The 18,734-nt window shown below is 36.4% G+C and overlaps 2 protein-coding genes and 1 long non-coding RNA gene across 3 annotated transcripts in view; all 3 read left to right on the top strand.

Moving 5' to 3' along the window:
* LOC103514067 (nucleosomal histone kinase 1-like) overlaps nt 1–2,541 on the top strand; it is an 11,109-nt gene extending 8,568 nt beyond the window's left edge. The window contains exons 5-8 of the mRNA XM_026827115.1: nt 543–777; nt 1,996–2,175; nt 2,220–2,366; nt 2,531–2,541. Of these exons, the coding sequence (XP_026682916.1) occupies nt 543–777; nt 1,996–2,175; nt 2,220–2,366; nt 2,531–2,541 (573 nt within the window). The remainder of the gene's footprint in view (nt 1–542; nt 778–1,995; nt 2,176–2,219; nt 2,367–2,530) is intronic.
* A 1,623-nt stretch (nt 2,542–4,164) lies between these two features.
* Nucleotides 4,165–6,950, top strand: LOC103514061 (uncharacterized protein DDB_G0287625-like). The gene is made up of 4 exons (XM_026827114.1): nt 4,165–4,169; nt 4,691–4,807; nt 5,997–6,182; nt 6,254–6,950. The coding sequence occupies exons 1-4, from the start codon at nt 4,165–4,167 to the stop codon at nt 6,948–6,950; spliced, it is 1,005 nt and encodes a 334-aa protein (XP_026682915.1).
* An 8,053-nt stretch (nt 6,951–15,003) lies between these two features.
* On the top strand, nt 15,004–15,871 carry LOC103514059. The gene is made up of 2 exons (XR_541628.3): nt 15,004–15,375; nt 15,522–15,871. It is a non-coding gene; the product is annotated as an uncharacterized LOC103514059 (long non-coding RNA).
* Nucleotides 15,872–18,734: the final 2,863 nt, after the last annotated feature.

The following is an 18,734-nucleotide window of genomic DNA, read 5'->3' as shown; positions in this document are numbered from 1 at the left end:
TTTTTTTTTTTTTTTCAAATACGTATTCCGCAAATGTAATAGAAAGTCGTGTGATGTTCACACCAGATTTTTTATTTTAACATTACATTTAATAGTGATTCAGTGAAGTGTAAAACTCACGGGAAAAAACGACCCCTACTTACCCTTCAGATGCTTGATTGGGCCAAAAATGTAAACAATTTTGCCAAAATCGGCCAAAGTTAATCAAATTCAGTTTTACTGCTTGAGAGTTATGGCACAATAAACGTTGAAGCACGGTTGAAGTCGAGTTAAAACTTGAAAAATGTTGAGGATTAACATTACATTTAATAGTGATTCAGTGAAGTGTAAAACTCACGGGAAAAAACGACCCCTACTTACCCTTCAGATGCTTGATTGGGCCGACAATGTAAACAATTTTGCCAAAATCGGCCAAAGTTAATCAAATTCAGTCTTACTGCTTGAGAGTTATGGCACAATAAACGTTGAAGCACGGTTGAAGTCGAGGTTAAAACTTGAAATTATCCTCAACAATGACTTTAATTTTCTCCATGTGTTTTCAGATTGACATTCTAGAGTATATTCACTCTCACGGCTACGTGCATAACGATATGAAAGCATCGAACCTTGTCCTAGGGTGTCCAGAGCAGGGTCAAGCACCTGTATACCTGGTAGACTTTGGTTTAGCATGTCGCTATATAGATAAGGATACAGGACTACATAAACCTTACTGTGAGGATGAGAGACGGGCTCATAATGGAACCTTGGAGTATACATCACGTGATGGACATTGTGGAGGTGAGAATAGAAACCTATACAAGAGATAAACTTAAGCTTACACCGACATCGACATTTAAGGCTGTTCACCCCTACACCTAAACCTCAGAGTGGGCTTTTTGTACGAAGTTAAGCTGAACGGAGTTAAACCCATCTAGGTTCCTGAAAGCAACTTCTTTTCAAGAGGTTGGATAGAGGGAGCTTTAACTGCTAAGGTCTTATCGTCCCGAAATCAAAGAGAGAAGGAAGACAGGATAGAAGAAAGCCAGCCGTTCACGCCCCCTTTATCGCTCCTTTTATTGATCGCCCCCTAAGGCTTCATCGCACCCATGAAAATCTCCATCGCCCAGGTTGGGAAACACTGATTTAAGCTTACACCGACACCGACATTTAAGGCTGTTCACCCCTACACCCTTACCTCAGAGTGGGCTTTTTGTACGAAGTTAAGCTAAACGGAGTTACATACAAACCCATCTAGGTTCCTGAAAGCAACTTTTTTTTTCAAGAGGTTGGATAGAGGGAGCTTTAACTGCTAAGGTCTTATCGTCCCGAAATCGAAGAGAGGAGGAAGACAGGATAGAAGAAAGCCAACCGTTCCGAGAACGAGTCTTATCTCTCTCCATCGCCCAGGTTGGGAAACACTGATTTAAGCTTACACCGACACCGACATTTAAGGCTGTTCACCCCTACACCCTTACCTCAGACTGGGCTTTTTATACGAAGTTAAGCTAAACAGAGCTACATACAAACCCATCTAGGTTCCTGAAAGCAACTTTTTTTCAAGAGGTTCGATAGAGGGAGCTTTAACTGTTAAGGTCTTATCGTCCCGAAATCGAAGAGAGGAGGAAGACAGGATAAAAGAAAGCCAACCGTTCCGAGAACGAGTCTTATCTGTTTAGGGATAAAGTTCGCCCCGGGTAGAAATCAAACCCGCGACCTCTACGCGCCACCCTCCAAGCTAACCACAACTTGAAATTCCTTTTGTACGTTCACTATTCACTCATGAAAATCCCCCGGGTAGAAATCAAACCCGCGACCTCTACGCGCCACCCTCCAAGCTAACCACAACTTAAAATTCCTTTTGTACGTTCACTATTCACTCATGAAAATCTCACTACCCCGGGTAGAAATCAAACCCGCGACCTCTACGCGCCACCCTCCAAGCTAACCACAACTTAAAATTCCTTTTGTACGTTCACTATTCATATTCACTCATGAAAATATCACTTTCATTTTCAGCCATGTCTCGGAAAGGTGATCTAGAGGTACTCGGCTACAATCTACTACAATGGCTCGTAGGATATTTACCTTGGGAGATGGATCTATCAGATCCTGAGAGAGTTGCTACGTTGAAGAAGAGAGCAATGGCACATATCAATGACTTTGTATCCAGATGTTACATCAAGGATTCACCTCCAGGTATATATATGTATAGCATAGTATTATTAGTATTTCTTTTGCAGGCTACAATCTACTACAATGGCTCGTAGGATATTTACCTTGGGAGATGGATCTATCAGATCCTGAGAGAGTTGCTACGTTGAAGAAGAGAGCAATGGCACATATCAATGACTTTGTATCCAGATGTTACATCAAGGATTCACCTCCAGGTATATATAGCATGTATTTCTTTTGCAAAACATACGATTCATGCTACTTATACTGTTACATATTTACAAATCATTGAATACACAAAGCTTTATCAAAAAGCCGAATACAACATCCCCATATTGTTGGAAAATTAAAAATCTCAATTTCCAACTCAATTTTTTAGGTTGCTCCTAGGGAAAATGCTGTCACCTTGATTATGAATTCAGTCCATCAGCAACTGTTGTACTTGGACTGATAATAATTTTATGTTTTTGGTTAAAACTTTGACGATAGTTTGTGATGTGCTCATTTCAAATAGGGTAAGTTGTCTTATTTGATTTTGAACGGGTGGGGAAGTGCCTTTAGTTATTAATTTAACATTCCATCTCACCGTAAGCCAAATACAATATGTTTATTTGACTAAAATGGAAGAGGAACCGATAAGAATTATTTAACTTTTTCACTTGAAGCTTATTATTATTACTCACCGTAAGCCAAATACAATATGTTTATTTGACTAAAATGGAAGAGGAACCGATAAGAATTATTTAACTTTTTCACTTGAAGCTTATTATTATTGTTCAACAATCCAACAGAACTTTCTTTTAAAGATATGTTTTAACAATCCAACAGAACTTTCTTTCAAAGATATGTACTACTCTCCATAAAAAATCTCTTTATCTAAGTGTCTCTCTATCTCTTTATTTATTCAACTTTTTTGCACAACCTGCGTTAAATCGTCCCATTGCATTTCTGATCATGAAAACTCCAGTGATTATAAACCTAATTTGAAGTGAGCACTTCTATAATCTTACTCCCCATGTTGTGTTTATGTTGGGCTTAACATGATTTCTTAGTCTGGAACTTTTCGCTCTTGACTGTGGAAATTTTAGTAAACTGTGAAACTTGAGATATATTTTCCTTTCGGGATAAACCTAATTTGAAGTGAGCACTTCTATAATCTTACTCCCCATGTTGTGTTTATGTTGGGCTTAACATGATTTCTTAGTCTGGAACCTTTCGCTCTTGACTGTGGAAAATTTAGTAAACTGTGAAACTCAAGATATATTTTCCTTTCGGAAACGGAAACACTTTCCCCTCTTCAAGCTGGCAAATTTTCAATGGTTTAGTACAGGCGCTACCATTCCAAAAGAGAGGAAATGTGCTTCAGAAACGGGGAAATCGTCTCATTGCCGAAAGGAAAATAACATAGTAAATTTAACGTTATTAAGGTAGGTCCCTTTCGGGAACGGAAACACTTTCCCCTCTTCAAGCTGGCAAAATTTCAATGGTTTAGTACAGGCGCTACCATTCCAAAAGAGAGGAAATGTGCTTCAGAAGCGGGGAAATCGTCTCAATTGCCGAAAGGAAAATAACATAGTAAATTTAACGTTATTAAGGTAGGTCACATAAGTTAAGCTACAGCGAATAGGGCGATTATTAGTGTGGTCTGTAAAAAAACCAAGACTACCATTGAACATTGTGCCCAATGTAAACACAACACTCATCTGTGATGTATCATTATGATGTATGGTTGTAGACATAAATTTAATATATAGTCTAATACTAATAGATAGAGGAGGTCCACCTTGCAATAATTAAAACAAGCGATTTTTTTTTCATAGGATCGTTAAGTATGGTGGGGGAAGTGTCATACTGAAATCGAGACCTCGAGAGTTGAGGGGAGAACTTTTGGCGGCGGAAAACCCGCCAGAAAACGGCCGAAATTTCGCACTTTTTTTCAGTTTTTCGCTTATACATAACTCCTAAACCGTGCGTCCTACGCAACTACTTTATGTAAAGATGAGGAAATATAACATGAAGTAATAGAGGATATAATGAGTATTGTTGTCAGAAATATGTTTTACCAATGATGGAGCCTAGTTAGCTTGGAGGGTAGTGTGCCTGCCTTGTAAGCGCTAGGTCGCGGGTTCGAATTTCGTCCGTGGTGAACAGTATCCTAACTCTCCAACTGGATAAAGTTCGTTCTCGGAACGGCTGACCCTATCTTGTCCTATTTTCGGTTTCAGGACGATTAGATCTGCTTTGTTTTAGTTGAAGAATTAAAGGGGGTCCACACTCTAATTTTTGAAAAAGAAGAAGAAGAAGAAGGAGAAAAAAAAAACAAACCTCCAACTGGATAAAGTTCGTTCTAGGAACGGCTGACCCTATCTTGTCCTCTTTTCGGTTTCAGGACGATTAGATCTGCTTTGTTTTAATTGAAGAATTAAAGGGGGTCCAGACTCTAATTTTTGAAAAAGAAGAAGAAGGAGAAAAAAAAACAAACAAAATTAATCATTTTGTTTAATTTTATTAATCATTTTGTTTGTTCTTCTTTCTCCAGTGATAATCTAGCATCATGTGATGAACTCATCAACTCACTCAAAATGAACAAACCTACGTACGCCATGTTGGAACAAATGGAGAGAATGAGACAGAGACAATTAGCTGAACAAAACCAGTGAGTGCTTTATTTCAGGGTTCTATTCCCTTAATTTGCATTTTTTGTTCTATCAAAACTAGAGTTAACCAGATAATTCCTTATCTTTCTGACGGATTTGAGACCTCATGTTTTTACTTTTTTTGTAAAATATTTTAATTTGTGATAACCGAAAAAGTAACTTTCAAAGGTCGAAAATTCAATTTTTAATTGCCGTTCTAATGAAAAAGTTCAAAGAGTTGTGACGTCAGATTTCATAAAATGCGCAGAAACGCTTGCGCACAATGTTTTAATTAAAAAGTTCAAAGAGTTGTGACGTCAGACTTAATGTCAAAATGCGCAGAAACGCTTGCGCACAAACAATGAAGCGGGAGTCATGAATTATGACGTCATCGCCTACGGGAGCGTATGCCGTGACGTCAAACTTCACGATTTACCGGTAATTTTTAAATCGATTTATCTCGGTATCTAGAAGTCGTAGAAGAAAAAAGAAAAAAATCCGTTGGTCCTCATTTTTCCTGCTCTATGACTTTGAAAAATCACCCAAGTAAGCGCAACGGATCTATTTTATCTTAAACAGATAAAGTTCGTTCTCAGAGCAGCTGGCTTTCCTATCCTATCCTATCCTTCTTCACTCTTCAATTTCGGGACGCCATGTTGGAACAAATGGAGAGAATGAGACAGAGACAATTAGCTGAACAAAACCAGTGAGTACTTTATTTCAGGGTTCTATTCCCTTAATTTGCATTTTGTTCTATCAAAACTAGAGTTTAACCAGATAATTCCTTATCTTTCTGACGGATTTGAGACCTCATGTTTTTACTTTTTTGTAAAATATTTTAATTTGTGATATTGACATACGATCGGAAGTTATTTTAGCGGTCTTACTTTCCAAATACATATATTTAGCAACGTATTTCTTTTAAAAACTGTATATTGTGTATTTACGAAGTGAGTTCTGTGTATCTTTTAACTCGACACACTTATATTTAGTCTGTTTGTTTTTACCTTTGTGATAATGACATACGATCGGAAGTTATTTTAGCGGTCTGACTTTCCAAATACATATATTTAGCAACGTATTTCTTTTAAAAACTGTATATTGTGTATTTACTTACGAAGTGAGTTCTCTGTATGTTTTAACTCGACACACTTATATTCAGTCTGTTTGTTTCTACCACTTACTTACTCCCATGGTTTCTGCTTTCAGCAATGAAGAGTGTAGTGAGACGGATGAGGTGAATAATAATAGTCATCGCCGGAGGAGAGGCGCCAAATCCGGAACCCGACGTAAATCCAAACTGACTAGAATAAGTGAAACAACGTCACCCAAGAAAACAAGGTCCAAAACCCAGCGGAAACTTGTCCCGGCCTCTAGTGTAGTGAGACGGATGAGGTGAATAATAATAGTCATCGCCGGAGGAGAGGCGCCAAATCTGGAACCCGACGTAAATCCAAACTGACCAGAATAAGTGAAACAACGTCACCCAAGAAAACAAGGTCCAAAACCCAGCGGAAACTTGTCCCGGCCTCCCCTTCACCAAGTACTGGAAATAGGGTAGCTAGCGGTAGAAATAGGAGTAGTAATAGGACTAGAAATAGCGATAATACTACTAATGGAAATAGGACTACGAAGGATAAAACTAACGGAACTAGGTCAACTAATAGGGATAGAACTTCCAGTCCGGACAAGGGCTATGAAATGGCACCACGGTCTGTAGTGGTTATGCGTAAGAGACAACATGCAGAACAACAGAATTCCACAGAGCATACTGCGGTAGAGACGAAGAAGACAAGATCTACCGCCAAGCAAGACGCAAAAGTAGTGAATCAAGACGCAAGAGAGAAACGTGTGATACAGCGAGCATGCACCAGGGAGGTGCCAAGTAATGAGACGCAGGACCTTACCCCAGTGCGTCCTGGTAGACCTAAACGTTTCAAGGTGCATAGTCCGGGTAAAAATAGTTTCAAAGCAAAAAATAGTCCAGGAAGCAAAGCGAGCCCAGCAAGTAAAACGCTGAATGCTTTGAATAGGAAGTTGATTCGAGTGTTGAACAGAATGGCAATATCGGGGGAGTTTAAACTGAGTGAGTTGAAACAATTGGAGTCAGCACCCCGCGTACATAGATCTGAATTGAAACGTAATGTGAAACGAGTCAAATAGGGGAAACTTGAGATATGAGATCAGTAGCTGAGAAATTAAGCAAGATAGGAAAGAATAGTGAAGATACAATAGTGTCGATGACATTAGCCCCCCATTTAGCTCGAAGTGTATTTTTTATGTATTTATTCTAGAATGGGGGTACATCCCAATAAAAAACCGAGAGAATTGGAAAGGAGAGAGAAAAAGAACGTGTTTCCCCCCCCAAGTCGTCAATTTGACGTAAAGTCAATTTTCGTAGTGTGAGAAGTATAGGGAACTGAACTCAGATGCGTTGAGATTATTGCTTTAACTCTGTTCACTATGTAAATACTATTCCTATTTATTTAATCAATTATTTATAGTTATTCTATTCTCTTATATTTTTTGGTTATCGGGGGAGTTTAAACTGAGTGAGTTGAAACAATTGGAGTCAGCACCCCGCGTACATAGATCTGAATTGAAACGTAATGTGAAACGAGGAGTCAAATAGGGGAAACTTGAGATATGAGACCAGTAGCTGAGAAATTAAGCAAGATAGGAAAGAATAGTAAAGATACAATAGTGTCGATGACATTAGCCCCCCATTTAGCTCGAAGTGTATTTTTTATTTATTTATTCTAGAATGGGGGTATATCCCAATAAAAAACCGAGAGAATTGGAAAGGAGAGAGAAAAAGAACGTGTTTTCCCCCCCAGGTCGTCAATTTGACGTAAAAAGTCAATTTTCGTAGTGTGAGAAGTATAGGGAACTGAACTCACATGCGTTGAGATTATTGCTTTAACTCTGTTCACTATGTAAATACTATTCCTATTTATTTAATCAATTATTATTTATAGTTATTCTATTCTCTTATATTTTAGTTGATTAAACATGACATCATAAAAAATAAACAATATTCAATTTATAAACTTTGTCACATTGATTCTTCAACATAACATAACATTACTAAGTATTAATATTATTAAAAAAAAACATCACATTCATTTTCATTTCATGAACACTGCCTACTGCCTAGAGTTAGGAAATAATACACTTTATTGGTAGGTACATCGTGAGGGGGTGTCATTCATGCCTAAGGCATTTTATCTTTCACCCTCTCATCCTCCTTGAATTAAAACTAAGGACGTAAGAATTCCACTAATGCACGAGACCACACTGAGATTAAAATTAACCCAACCGGATTAATCAAGCTGATTGGCTCGTAAGAATTCCACTAATGCACGAGACCACACTGAGATTAAAATTAACCCAACCGGATTAAACAAGCTGATTGGCTACTCTCAATCCAAAGTCAAAAATTAACCAATCAGATGGCTTCATGCCAGTGGATCACGTTTAGTTTAATCTCATGTTGTGGTCCAGGGCATAATCAGTGAGTGTTCAGCAAGCTTACGAATGCCCGGGACCACAATCCAAGCTTAAAACTTGCTCCTGATTGGCTGAATATTCCAAAAGATCAACCAATCAGATTGCTTCATGCCAGTGGATCATGTTTAATTTAATCTCATATCGTGGTCCCGGGCAGAACAGATTAAACTGAATAATCTCTGAGTGTTAGCAAGCGGGCATAATCAGTGAGTGTTCAGCAAGCTTACGAATGCCCGGGACCACAATCCAAGCTTAAAACTTGCTCCTGATTGGCTGAATATTCTAAAAGATCAACCAATCAGATTGCTTCATGCCAGTGGATCATGTTTAATTTAATCTCATATCGTGGTCCCGGGCATAACAGATTAAACTGAATAATCTGTGCGTGTTCAAAGTACGAATGCCCGGGACCACAATCCAAGCTTAAAACTTGCTTCTGATTGGCTGAATATTCCAAACCATCAACCAATCAGATTGCTTTATCCGTTCAAGTTAAACTCGGGTTGTAGTTCTCGGCATAAGAGTAAAGGCAGACTATTGGAATATTCTAACGCATGAGCACTTGTGTATTTTGTGCAAAAAAAAAAACTTCCAACTTCTCGGGGAAAAGGGGATTATCATTAATTATGTATAAAATTGTTATTATTTTATAATATTGAACTACTCTTTCCAGTGAACTACTCAAGTTCCCGATTTTGAAAATTTGGACCGATTGCAATACTTTCATTACTAGTATAGCTCCGCTATACTGTAGTAATAGAAAGTAAAAAATAACCTAATTTTTGATGATTTAAATGAAATTCTGTATAGTCATTTATACTGAAATGGTAAGGGGTTTGACCCCTGTTAAAAATTACGTAGGTGAAAATAAATAATTTAAATTCCATTTTCGAGAATTGAATAAATATCGACTAAAGACTTGATAATATTTAATTTTTGCACCTTGTCACAAGACTGTTTGGTTTATACCTCGTAGGTTCTCAGTGAATTTTGTTCTAATGACGGACTGATTTTTCCATTTTGAAGTGAGACTTTGTTATGTAGGGCAACTATATTGTATTCATTTCCTATGAGACATTGGTATTGATAAGTAAAATGTCCCGATAATAGTGTGATTACCCCGATCGTAATGATAAATAATGAACATGTTATAGAATTATTATAAAATTAATTAAAATCTATAGAACATCGTACTTGTTATTATTTCAATCGTTTAGATATTGTATGTATTTCGATAAATCGTTAATTTTATTTCCTAACTAGACTTTCAAATTCAATGTATAAATTCTTATTAGGTTTACAGTGGGCCATGTCCCGTTAAAGTAACAAGTTTTAATTTAATTATATTTTTATTATTTTGTAGTTTGAAATTTTAATAGAATTTATTAGACCATGTTATTTTCGTGTCTTGAAATAGAAATTTTAATTTAGGATTATATTGAAAAATCGCTTTTCCCTACCTTGTGAAATGAGCGAACTAATTTTTACTGGTCTGACAAAATTGAACTGTGTAGGTATTTCCTTTTTTTTCTCAGATTTGTTAGAACTGGATCCAAAAGCTATTTGGAAGAACCATATACTGACATATTTTCTGGTAAAAATAACTCTTTTTGCTCTCTTGAAAAAATAGATAAATATAACAATTGAAAATAAAACAAACTGCAGTAGATTTTTTAACGCTATTTTGTAGTAAACTTCCCCGGTTAAGTCACCTTAAATCTTTCCCTTTTAAGCTGTGTCCAAAGGTAGTTGACTATGTGTGGACACAACTTTTATAGGTACCTATGTCAGTTCCCCTGTGTAGAACAGGCCCCAAATCCTCGTCTGTTTCCTAATTTCCTATTGTTTTTCTGGTAAAAATAACTCTTTTTGCTCTCTTGAAAAAATAGATAAATATAACAATTGAAAATAAAACAAACTGCAGTAGATTTTTTCAAGCTATTTTGTAGTAAACTTCCCCGGTTTAGTCACCTTATATCTTTCCCTTTTAAGCTGTGTCCAAATGTAGTTGACTATGTGTGGACACAACTTTTATAGGTACCTACGTCAGTTCCCTGTGTAGAACAGGCCCCACATCCTCGTCTGTTAGTCCGTTTCCTATTGTTTACATTAAGTATGAACTAAAATAAATTATTTAATACATTAAACAGCGTGTTTTATTTCTCTCTCTCGTTTAGTCTAGATACTTCGCCTTGTAAGCGCCAGGTAGCGGGTTCGATCCCCGCGGCTGGGGTAAAATTTGAAATGGAGGAGTTGCAATTGGGAAAATATTGTTAATAAAAGGTCGATTCCTACGTAAAAAGTTGTGAAAAATCCAAATCTAGGGTCAAAACTCCGAAAAAGTAACTTTCAAAGGTCGAAAATTCAATTTTTAATTGCCGTTCTAATGAAAGATGTCAGATTTCACTGCGCAGAAACGCTTGCGCACAAACAAACGAAGCGGGAGTCATGAATTATGACGTCATCGCCTACGGGAGCGTATGCCATGACGTCACGATTTACCGGTAATTTTTAAATCGATATATCTCGGTATCTAGAAGTCGTAGAAGAAAAAGAAAAAATCCGTTGGTCCTCATTTTTCCTGCTCTATGACTTTGAAACATCACCCAAGTAAGCGCAATGGATCTATTTTATCTTAAACAGGATAAGGTTCGTTCTCGGAGCAGCTGGCTTTCCTATCCTATCCTATCCTTCTTCACTCTTCAATTTCGGGACGATAAGACCTTCATTGTACGTCTAGTTTAGTCTACCTGTCCAAGATAGATGATGGAGTAACGTCTTATACCTTGCCTTTTTCGCCGGGATTTCAACCAGATGCTCAATATTGTCTTTATGAGACTGAGCGAGGCCAGGAATAGCCAGCAGCACGTGTTGTCCAAGACGGTCACCCGTCCGGATACCAACCATGCACAATGTTTCTTAACTCCAGAGGTCCGTTCCGAATTGTGTGTATTCAATCTTTCAATTTTATTTATTTGGACCCATATTCAGAGGAAAGCTTATAAGTGCTATTGTCGCTATATTGGGAATCATATTTGATTGTGATTTTTTCCGCTTTCGTTAAAAAAAACGCGAGAAAAAAATATCACTTTCTCGTGACTTTGAGTACACGAATGAAAAATTTAAAGTTTAATGGCATTATGAAATAAAGACATTCGAAACTCAGAAGTGAATATAAAGTAATAAGTAATGAACACATTCATGCAATATTGAACACGCATTGAACATCATACAAATAGTTTCAAATAAAAATGATCATGAATAAAACAAAACAAAAGGGAGAGAAAGGGACTTGGTATTGAACACGCATTGAACATCATACAAATAGTTTCAAATAAAAATGATCATGAATAAAATAAAACAAAAGGGAGAGAAAGGGACTTGGTGAGTTAGGATAAATTAAGAAGCAATATGGTAGGGGGGAGGGGATAATGTAAGAAACTGTACTAGGTAACAAATGAAACTAAGGAAGATATGGGATAAGTTAAAAACAAAATAAACGAGGAGTTAATGGGGGGTTAAAACCTAGACGTGATAAAAAAAGCTAAAAAATTATTCAAATGAAACTAAGGAAGATATGGGATAAGTTAAAAACAAAATAAACGAGGAGTTAATGGGGGGTTAAAACCTAGACGTGATAAAAAAAGCTAAAAAATTATTCCTGGGGTTTTTGAGGGCGAAAGAAAATGAAGACTGTCACAACTATAAAGACAGAAATGTTTTTAATCCTAAGATGCATACACAATTACACAATGAAACCTAAGATTCTAATAACAAGAGTTATCCTCGAAATGAGGGGGGAGGGGATAATGTAAGAAACTGTACTAGGTAACAAATGAAACTAAGGAAGATATGGGATAAGTTAAAAACAAAATAAACGAGAAGTTAATGGGGGGTTAAAACCTAGACGTGATAGAAAAAGCTAAAAAATTATTTCTGGGGTTTTTGAGGGCGAAAGAAAATGAATACTGTCACAACTATAAAGACAGAAATGTTTTTTAATCCTAAGATGCATACACAATTACACAATGAAACCTAAGATTCTAATAACAAGAGTTATCCTCGAAATAAATTCTCGTATCTCTTAAAACTTAAAAATTATTTAATGACTCACAAAAACTCTGTATAAAAAATCATTCCCTGAGGGCGGGGGGGACCTAGACAACTCACTTAAACCTAAAGAAAAGTACACTTTGAAAAATATTAAGACACACGCGCCCTAGGAAATTGGAGACAAAAAAAATGTAGTTTCGGTAATTGAAAATTCATTATTCTATCAATAAACGAACAAAATGAATCATGAGAAATGAAATGAAATTCTTTATTAGGTAATTTTACATATGTTCATTCATTCATCATAATGAGTAAGTAATAATAATTACATATTATATTACCTTAATAACTAGAGACATATCAGTACCTGATTTCTCAGTTCGTTTTGATTTGTAACAAACCTCCAATACAAAAACAGACATACAAAATATTGGAATACTAAAATTCACAGTTGGGATCGACCCCCAGAAGTGTACAAATTTACCAGGAGCAGAATATACTTTCCTCACTGAAATAGGAATCCCACATAGCAATATTATTGCCTGGCCCTTGGGATCAATTTAATTTGAAGAAACCTATTTACTGATGAAATTGTAATATTATTGTAGGTTTCAGATAATAATGAAGCAATAGGAATCCCACATAGCAATATTATTGTAGGTTTCAGATAATAATGAAGCAATTATATGGGGTGGATTTACATCAGTAAGGTATACAGTGTGAAATTCAACACTTTACCTCCATCTCCATTTGTATGGCCAAAACTTTTGAATTGAAGATAGGAATCCCACATAGCAATATTATTGTAGGTTTCAGATAATAATGAAGCAATTATATGGGGTGGATTTACATCAGTAAGGTATACACTGTGCTGAAATTCAACACTTTACCTGCATCTCCATTTGTATGGCCAAAACTTTTGAATTGAAGAGCCCTTGGAAGGAAAAATGAGTTTAAAAAAACCAAGACTACCATTGAACATTGTGCCCAATGTAAACACAACACTCATCTGTGATGTATCATTATGATGTATGGTTGTAGAGATAAATTTAATATATAGTCTAATCTCTAATAGATAGAGGAGGTCCACCTTGCAATAATTAAAACAAGCGATTTTTTTTCATAGGATCGTTAGGTATGTGGGGGGAATGTCATACTAAAATCGAGACCTCGAGAGTTAAGGGGAGAACTTTTGGCGGCGGAAAAACCGCCAGAAAACGGCCGAAATTTCGCGCTTTTTTCAGTTTTTCGCTTATAACTCCTAAACCGTGTGTCCTACGCAATTAAAATTAAAGTACACAAAATTTCCCACATGATGGTCTGGTCAACCTTTGCTTTGTGTTCATTTATAGTGCTGTTACAGTAGGTCAAGTAGGTGGCCGAAAAATGGTCGGAATTTTTTTTCGAAGTTAAGGATTGTTAGGTATACTGAGGTGAGTGTGGGATCAAATTTTTGACCTCGAAATCCCAGGAGATAACTTTTGGGATCCAAAAAATCTCGAAAAAAGTGCATACTTTTGGCACTTTTCTGGTGGTTTTTCCGCCGCCAAAAGTTCTTCCCTCAACTCTCGAGGTCTCGATTTTAGTATGACACTTCCCCACCATACCCAACGATCCTATGAAATTCATTGTAAATAATTCTATCAAGACCCCGGAGTTGAGAATACCTTGCAATGTACAGGATTTCAACAGGTGAGTAGAACAACTTACTAACTTAACATAGGTATCTCAAGTCAGCGGCGATAGCACTTTAAATACTATTAAAAAGTTAGAACTTTCAAGGGTATACACAACACTTGGTAAAACAAATTAAAATCAATAGGGGGAAATGAAAACAAATCGCTCACTGAAGATGCCGTAACTGGCGGAACCCGGTATGGTAGTTAATAATATAATATTGTAAAACAAAACAAGCGATCTGTTTTCATTTTCCCCTATTGACCTTAAATACACCACATCCCAATGGTTCACTGAAGTTAGGCATCTTTGCGCATGGTTGGTATCCCGATGAGTGACCATTTGGGCGATCGCTAGCTACTGGCTTTTCCCAGCCTTACTCTGGCTGGGTGAGATTAATGTGAGGAGGGGTAGTTTGTCGCCGTAAGGGTAAAACTTCCATCATAACAAACCTCAGCAGTTATACAACAATATTATAATGACATTAAACCCTAGAGAAAGAAGAAATAAAACATGTTCAGTAAAACAAAACAAGCGATCTGTTTTCATTTTCCCCTATTGACCTTAAATACACCACATCCCAATGGTTCACTGAAGTTAGGCATCTTTGTGCATGGTTGGTATCCCGATGGGTGACCATTTGGGCGATCGCTAGATACTGGCTTTTCCCAGCCTTACTCTGGCTGGGTGAGTTTAATGTGAGGAGGGTAAAACTCCCGTCATTGAAAATCTCAACACTATACAACAATATTATAATGACATTAAACCCTAGAGAAAGAAAAAATAAAACATGTTCAGTTAATTTAGACAAAGTATTTAGGTATTGTATGTTTTAGTATTTATTGTGATAGGCGGAGGCGGCACGCTTCCTTGACCTGAGGACGGCAGAGGAGGTCGATGTATGATGCTAATACAACAACAACAACAACAACAACAACAACTCAGTCAAAGGTAAACTGCAATAAAACCTACAGACTAAAGTAAACGAACAAAATGAATCATGAGAAATGAAATGAAATTCTTTATTAGGTAATTTTACATATGTTCATTCATTCATCATAATGAGTAAGTAATAATAATTACATATTATATTACCTTAATAACTAGAGACATATCAGTACCTGATTTCTCAGTTCGTTTTGATTTGTAACAAACCTCCAATACAAAAACAGACATACAAAATATTGGAATACTAAAATTCACAGTTGGGATCGACCCCCAGAAGTGTACAAATTTACCAGGAGCAGAATATACTTTCCTCACTGAAATAGGAATCCCACATGGCAATATTATTGTAGGTTTCAGATAATAATGAAACAATTATATGGGGTGGATTTACATCAGTAAGGTATAAAGTGTGGTGAAATTCAACACACAAATTTACCAGGAGCAGAATATACTTTCCTCACTGAAATAGGAATCCCACATAGCAATATTATTGTAGGTTTCAGATAATAATGAAACAATTATATGGGGTGGATTTACATCAGTAAGGTATACAGTGTGGTGAAATTCAACATTTTACCTCCATCTCCATTTGTATGGCCAAAACTTTTGAATTGAAGAGCCCTTGGGAGGAAAAATGAGGTTTTTTTCTTCTTGTATGAAGTTATAACGAAAACTACACCCTCATTCCACGAGCTCTTCACTAACTTGGACTTGGGTAAAACATATAAAATTGAAATTATAATACAAAATATAGACACAATACAATAATACCTACAACAAATCATCAATTGAATTCGCCTAACATACTCTAACAACACTTATACTTATGAACAAGGTCAAAATGATAACTAACATTCCAAACGGGTAAAAAATATCATCACAATCATTCTAAACGTTTTCTTCTTATATGAAGTTATAACGAAAACTACACCCTCATTCCACGAGCTCTTCACTAACTTGGACTTGGGTAAAACATATAAAATTGAAATTATAATACAAAATATAGACACAATACAATAATACCTACAACAAATCATCAATTGAATTCGCCTAACATACTCTAACAACACTTATACTTATGAACAAGGTCAAAATGATAACTAACATTCCAAACGGGTAAAAAATATCATCACAATCATTCTAAACGTAAAAAAAAGAGTAACATCAAAACATTCAACCAAAATGGGTGAAGTCAATATTCATACTGGGAAAGATTTTACCAGCTTTGTGTAAAAATATTCATTTTGGAAAAGGGGGAAGAGCTATTTGTTGAAAAAAATGTGGAGCAAAAACCATTTTGGACAAGAGTTAAACATACACTTAAACCACTGCTTTCATATCAACACAACTTATACTTATGAACAAGGTCAAAATGATAACTAACATTCCAAACGGGTAAAAAATATCATCACAATCATTCTAAACGTAAAAAAAAAGAGTAACATCAAAACATTCAACCAAAATGGGTGAAGTCAATATTCATACTGGGAAAGAGTTTGCTCTTGACTGTGGAAAATTTAGTAAACTGTGAAACTTGAGATATATTTTCCTTTCGCTCTTCAAGCTGGCAAAATTTCAATGGTTTAGTACAAGCACTACCATTCCAAAAGAGAGAGAAAATGAGTTTCAGAAGCGGGGAAATCGTCTCAATTGCCGAAAGGAAAATAACATAGTAAATTTAACGGTATTAAGGTAGGTTGTTGTTGTTGTTGTAGTAGCAGACTCCTCTCCTTCCTCACATCATCCCAGCAATGCAGTTGGCAATTAAGGTAGGTCACATAAGTTAAGGGTTAAGCTACAGCGAGTAGGGCGACTATTAGTGTGGTCCGTAAAAAAAACCAAGACTACCATTGAACATTGTGCCCAATGTAAACACAACACTCATCTGTGATGTATCATTATGATGTATGGTTGTAGACATAAATTTATATAGTCTAATACTAATAGGTAGAGGAGGTCCACCTTGCAATAATTAAAACAAGAGATTTTTTTTCATAGGATCGTTAGGTATGGTGGGGGAAGTGTCATACTAAAATCGAGACCTCGAGAGTTGAGGGGAGAACTTTTGACGGCGGAAAAACCGCCAGAAAATGGCCGAAATTTCGCACTTTTTTCAGTTTTTCGCTTATAACTCCTAAACCGTGCGTCCTACGCAACTACTTTGTGTTCATTTATAGTGCTGTGCTGTTACAGCAGCTTGTAGGTCAAGTAGGTGGCCGAAAAATGGTCGGAATTTTTTTTTTCGAAGTTAAACAATTTTCCTAGCCAGGATTGTTAGGTATACTGAGGTGAGTGTGGGATCAAATTTTTGACCTCAAAATCCCAGGGGATAATTTTTGGGGGCCAAAAAATCTCGAAAAAAGTGCATACTTTTGGCACTTTTCTGGCGATTTTTCCGCCGCCAAAAGTTCTTCCCTCAACTCTCGAGGTCTCGATTTTAGTATGGGTTAGGAGGTAAAGTTAAAATGTGTTTTCCTTTTGGGAAACTTTCGGAAATAGAACCGATTCCGATGACACGACATCTTGGATTTCCTATGGATTAGGACAGACGCCATCTTGGATTTCCTATGGATTAGTACAGGCGCTATTTCAATTTTCAAAAGGGAACCGATTCCGCTTCCGATATTTCCCGAAAGGAAAACACACCTTATTAGTTAGCTTAAGTCACATGTACATCATACACGCATACATTACCACTACACATTGAGCATATAAAACACAACAAGGCAAACATACGTCAGCATAATGACAATATACATAGAAATACACATGTATACAATGACATGACTGATGGGTGAAACTCTAGAATGAAATGAAACAAGTAGCAGTAGAGGATAGACGCATTTTTTTCTCTCTTTACTTTATATTATACGTCAGCATAATGACAATATACATAGAAATACACATGTATACAATGACATGACTGATGGGTGAAACCCTAGAATGAAATGAAACAAGTGGTAGTAGAGGATAGACGCATTTTTTTCTCTCTTTACTTTCTATTATCAAAAGTTGGTATAGCGATTTTTTTTTATACGTCAGCATAATGACAATATACATAGAAATACACATGTATACAATGACATGACTGATGGGTGAAACCCTAGAATGAAATGAAACAAATAGTAGTAGAGGATAGACGCATTTTTTTCTCTCTTTACTTTATATTTCCAAAAGTTGGTATAGCGATTTTTTTTTCTTCTTTTTCAAAGGGCAAATCTGGCTTTTATACCTTGCCTTTTTCGCCGGGATTTCAACCAGATGCTCAATATTGTCTTTATGAGACTGAGCGAGGCCAGGAATAGCCAGCAGCATGTGTTGTCCAAGACGGTCACCCGTCCGGATACCAACCACGCACAACGTTTCTTAACTCCAGAGGTCCGTGTGTATTGAACCTTATTTTTTTATTTGGAGCCGTATTCAGAGGAAAGCTTATAAGTGTTATTGCTGCTGAATCATATTTGATTGTGATTTTTTCCGCTTTCGTTAAACAAACGGGAGAAAAAAATATCACTTTCTCGTGACTTTGAGTACACGAATGAGAAATTTAAAGTTTAATGGCATTATGAAATAAAGACATTCGAAATTCAGAAGTTAATATAAAGTAATAAGTAATGAACACATTCATGCAATATTGAACACGCATTGAACATCATACAAATAGTTTCAAATAAAAATGATCATGAATAAAACAAAACAAAAGGGAGAGAAAGGGACTTGGTAAGTTAGGATAAATTAAGAAGCAATATGGTAGGGGGG

Source organism: Diaphorina citri, unplaced genomic scaffold (genome assembly GCF_000475195.1).
Source record: "Diaphorina citri unplaced genomic scaffold, Diaci psyllid genome assembly version 1.1 scaffold1075, whole genome shotgun sequence".
Classification (NCBI taxonomy): Eukaryota; Metazoa; Arthropoda; class Insecta; order Hemiptera; family Psyllidae; genus Diaphorina; species Diaphorina citri.
The sequence above is the reverse complement of the archived record's forward strand: the minus strand, read 5'-3'. Positions and strand labels throughout refer to the sequence as shown.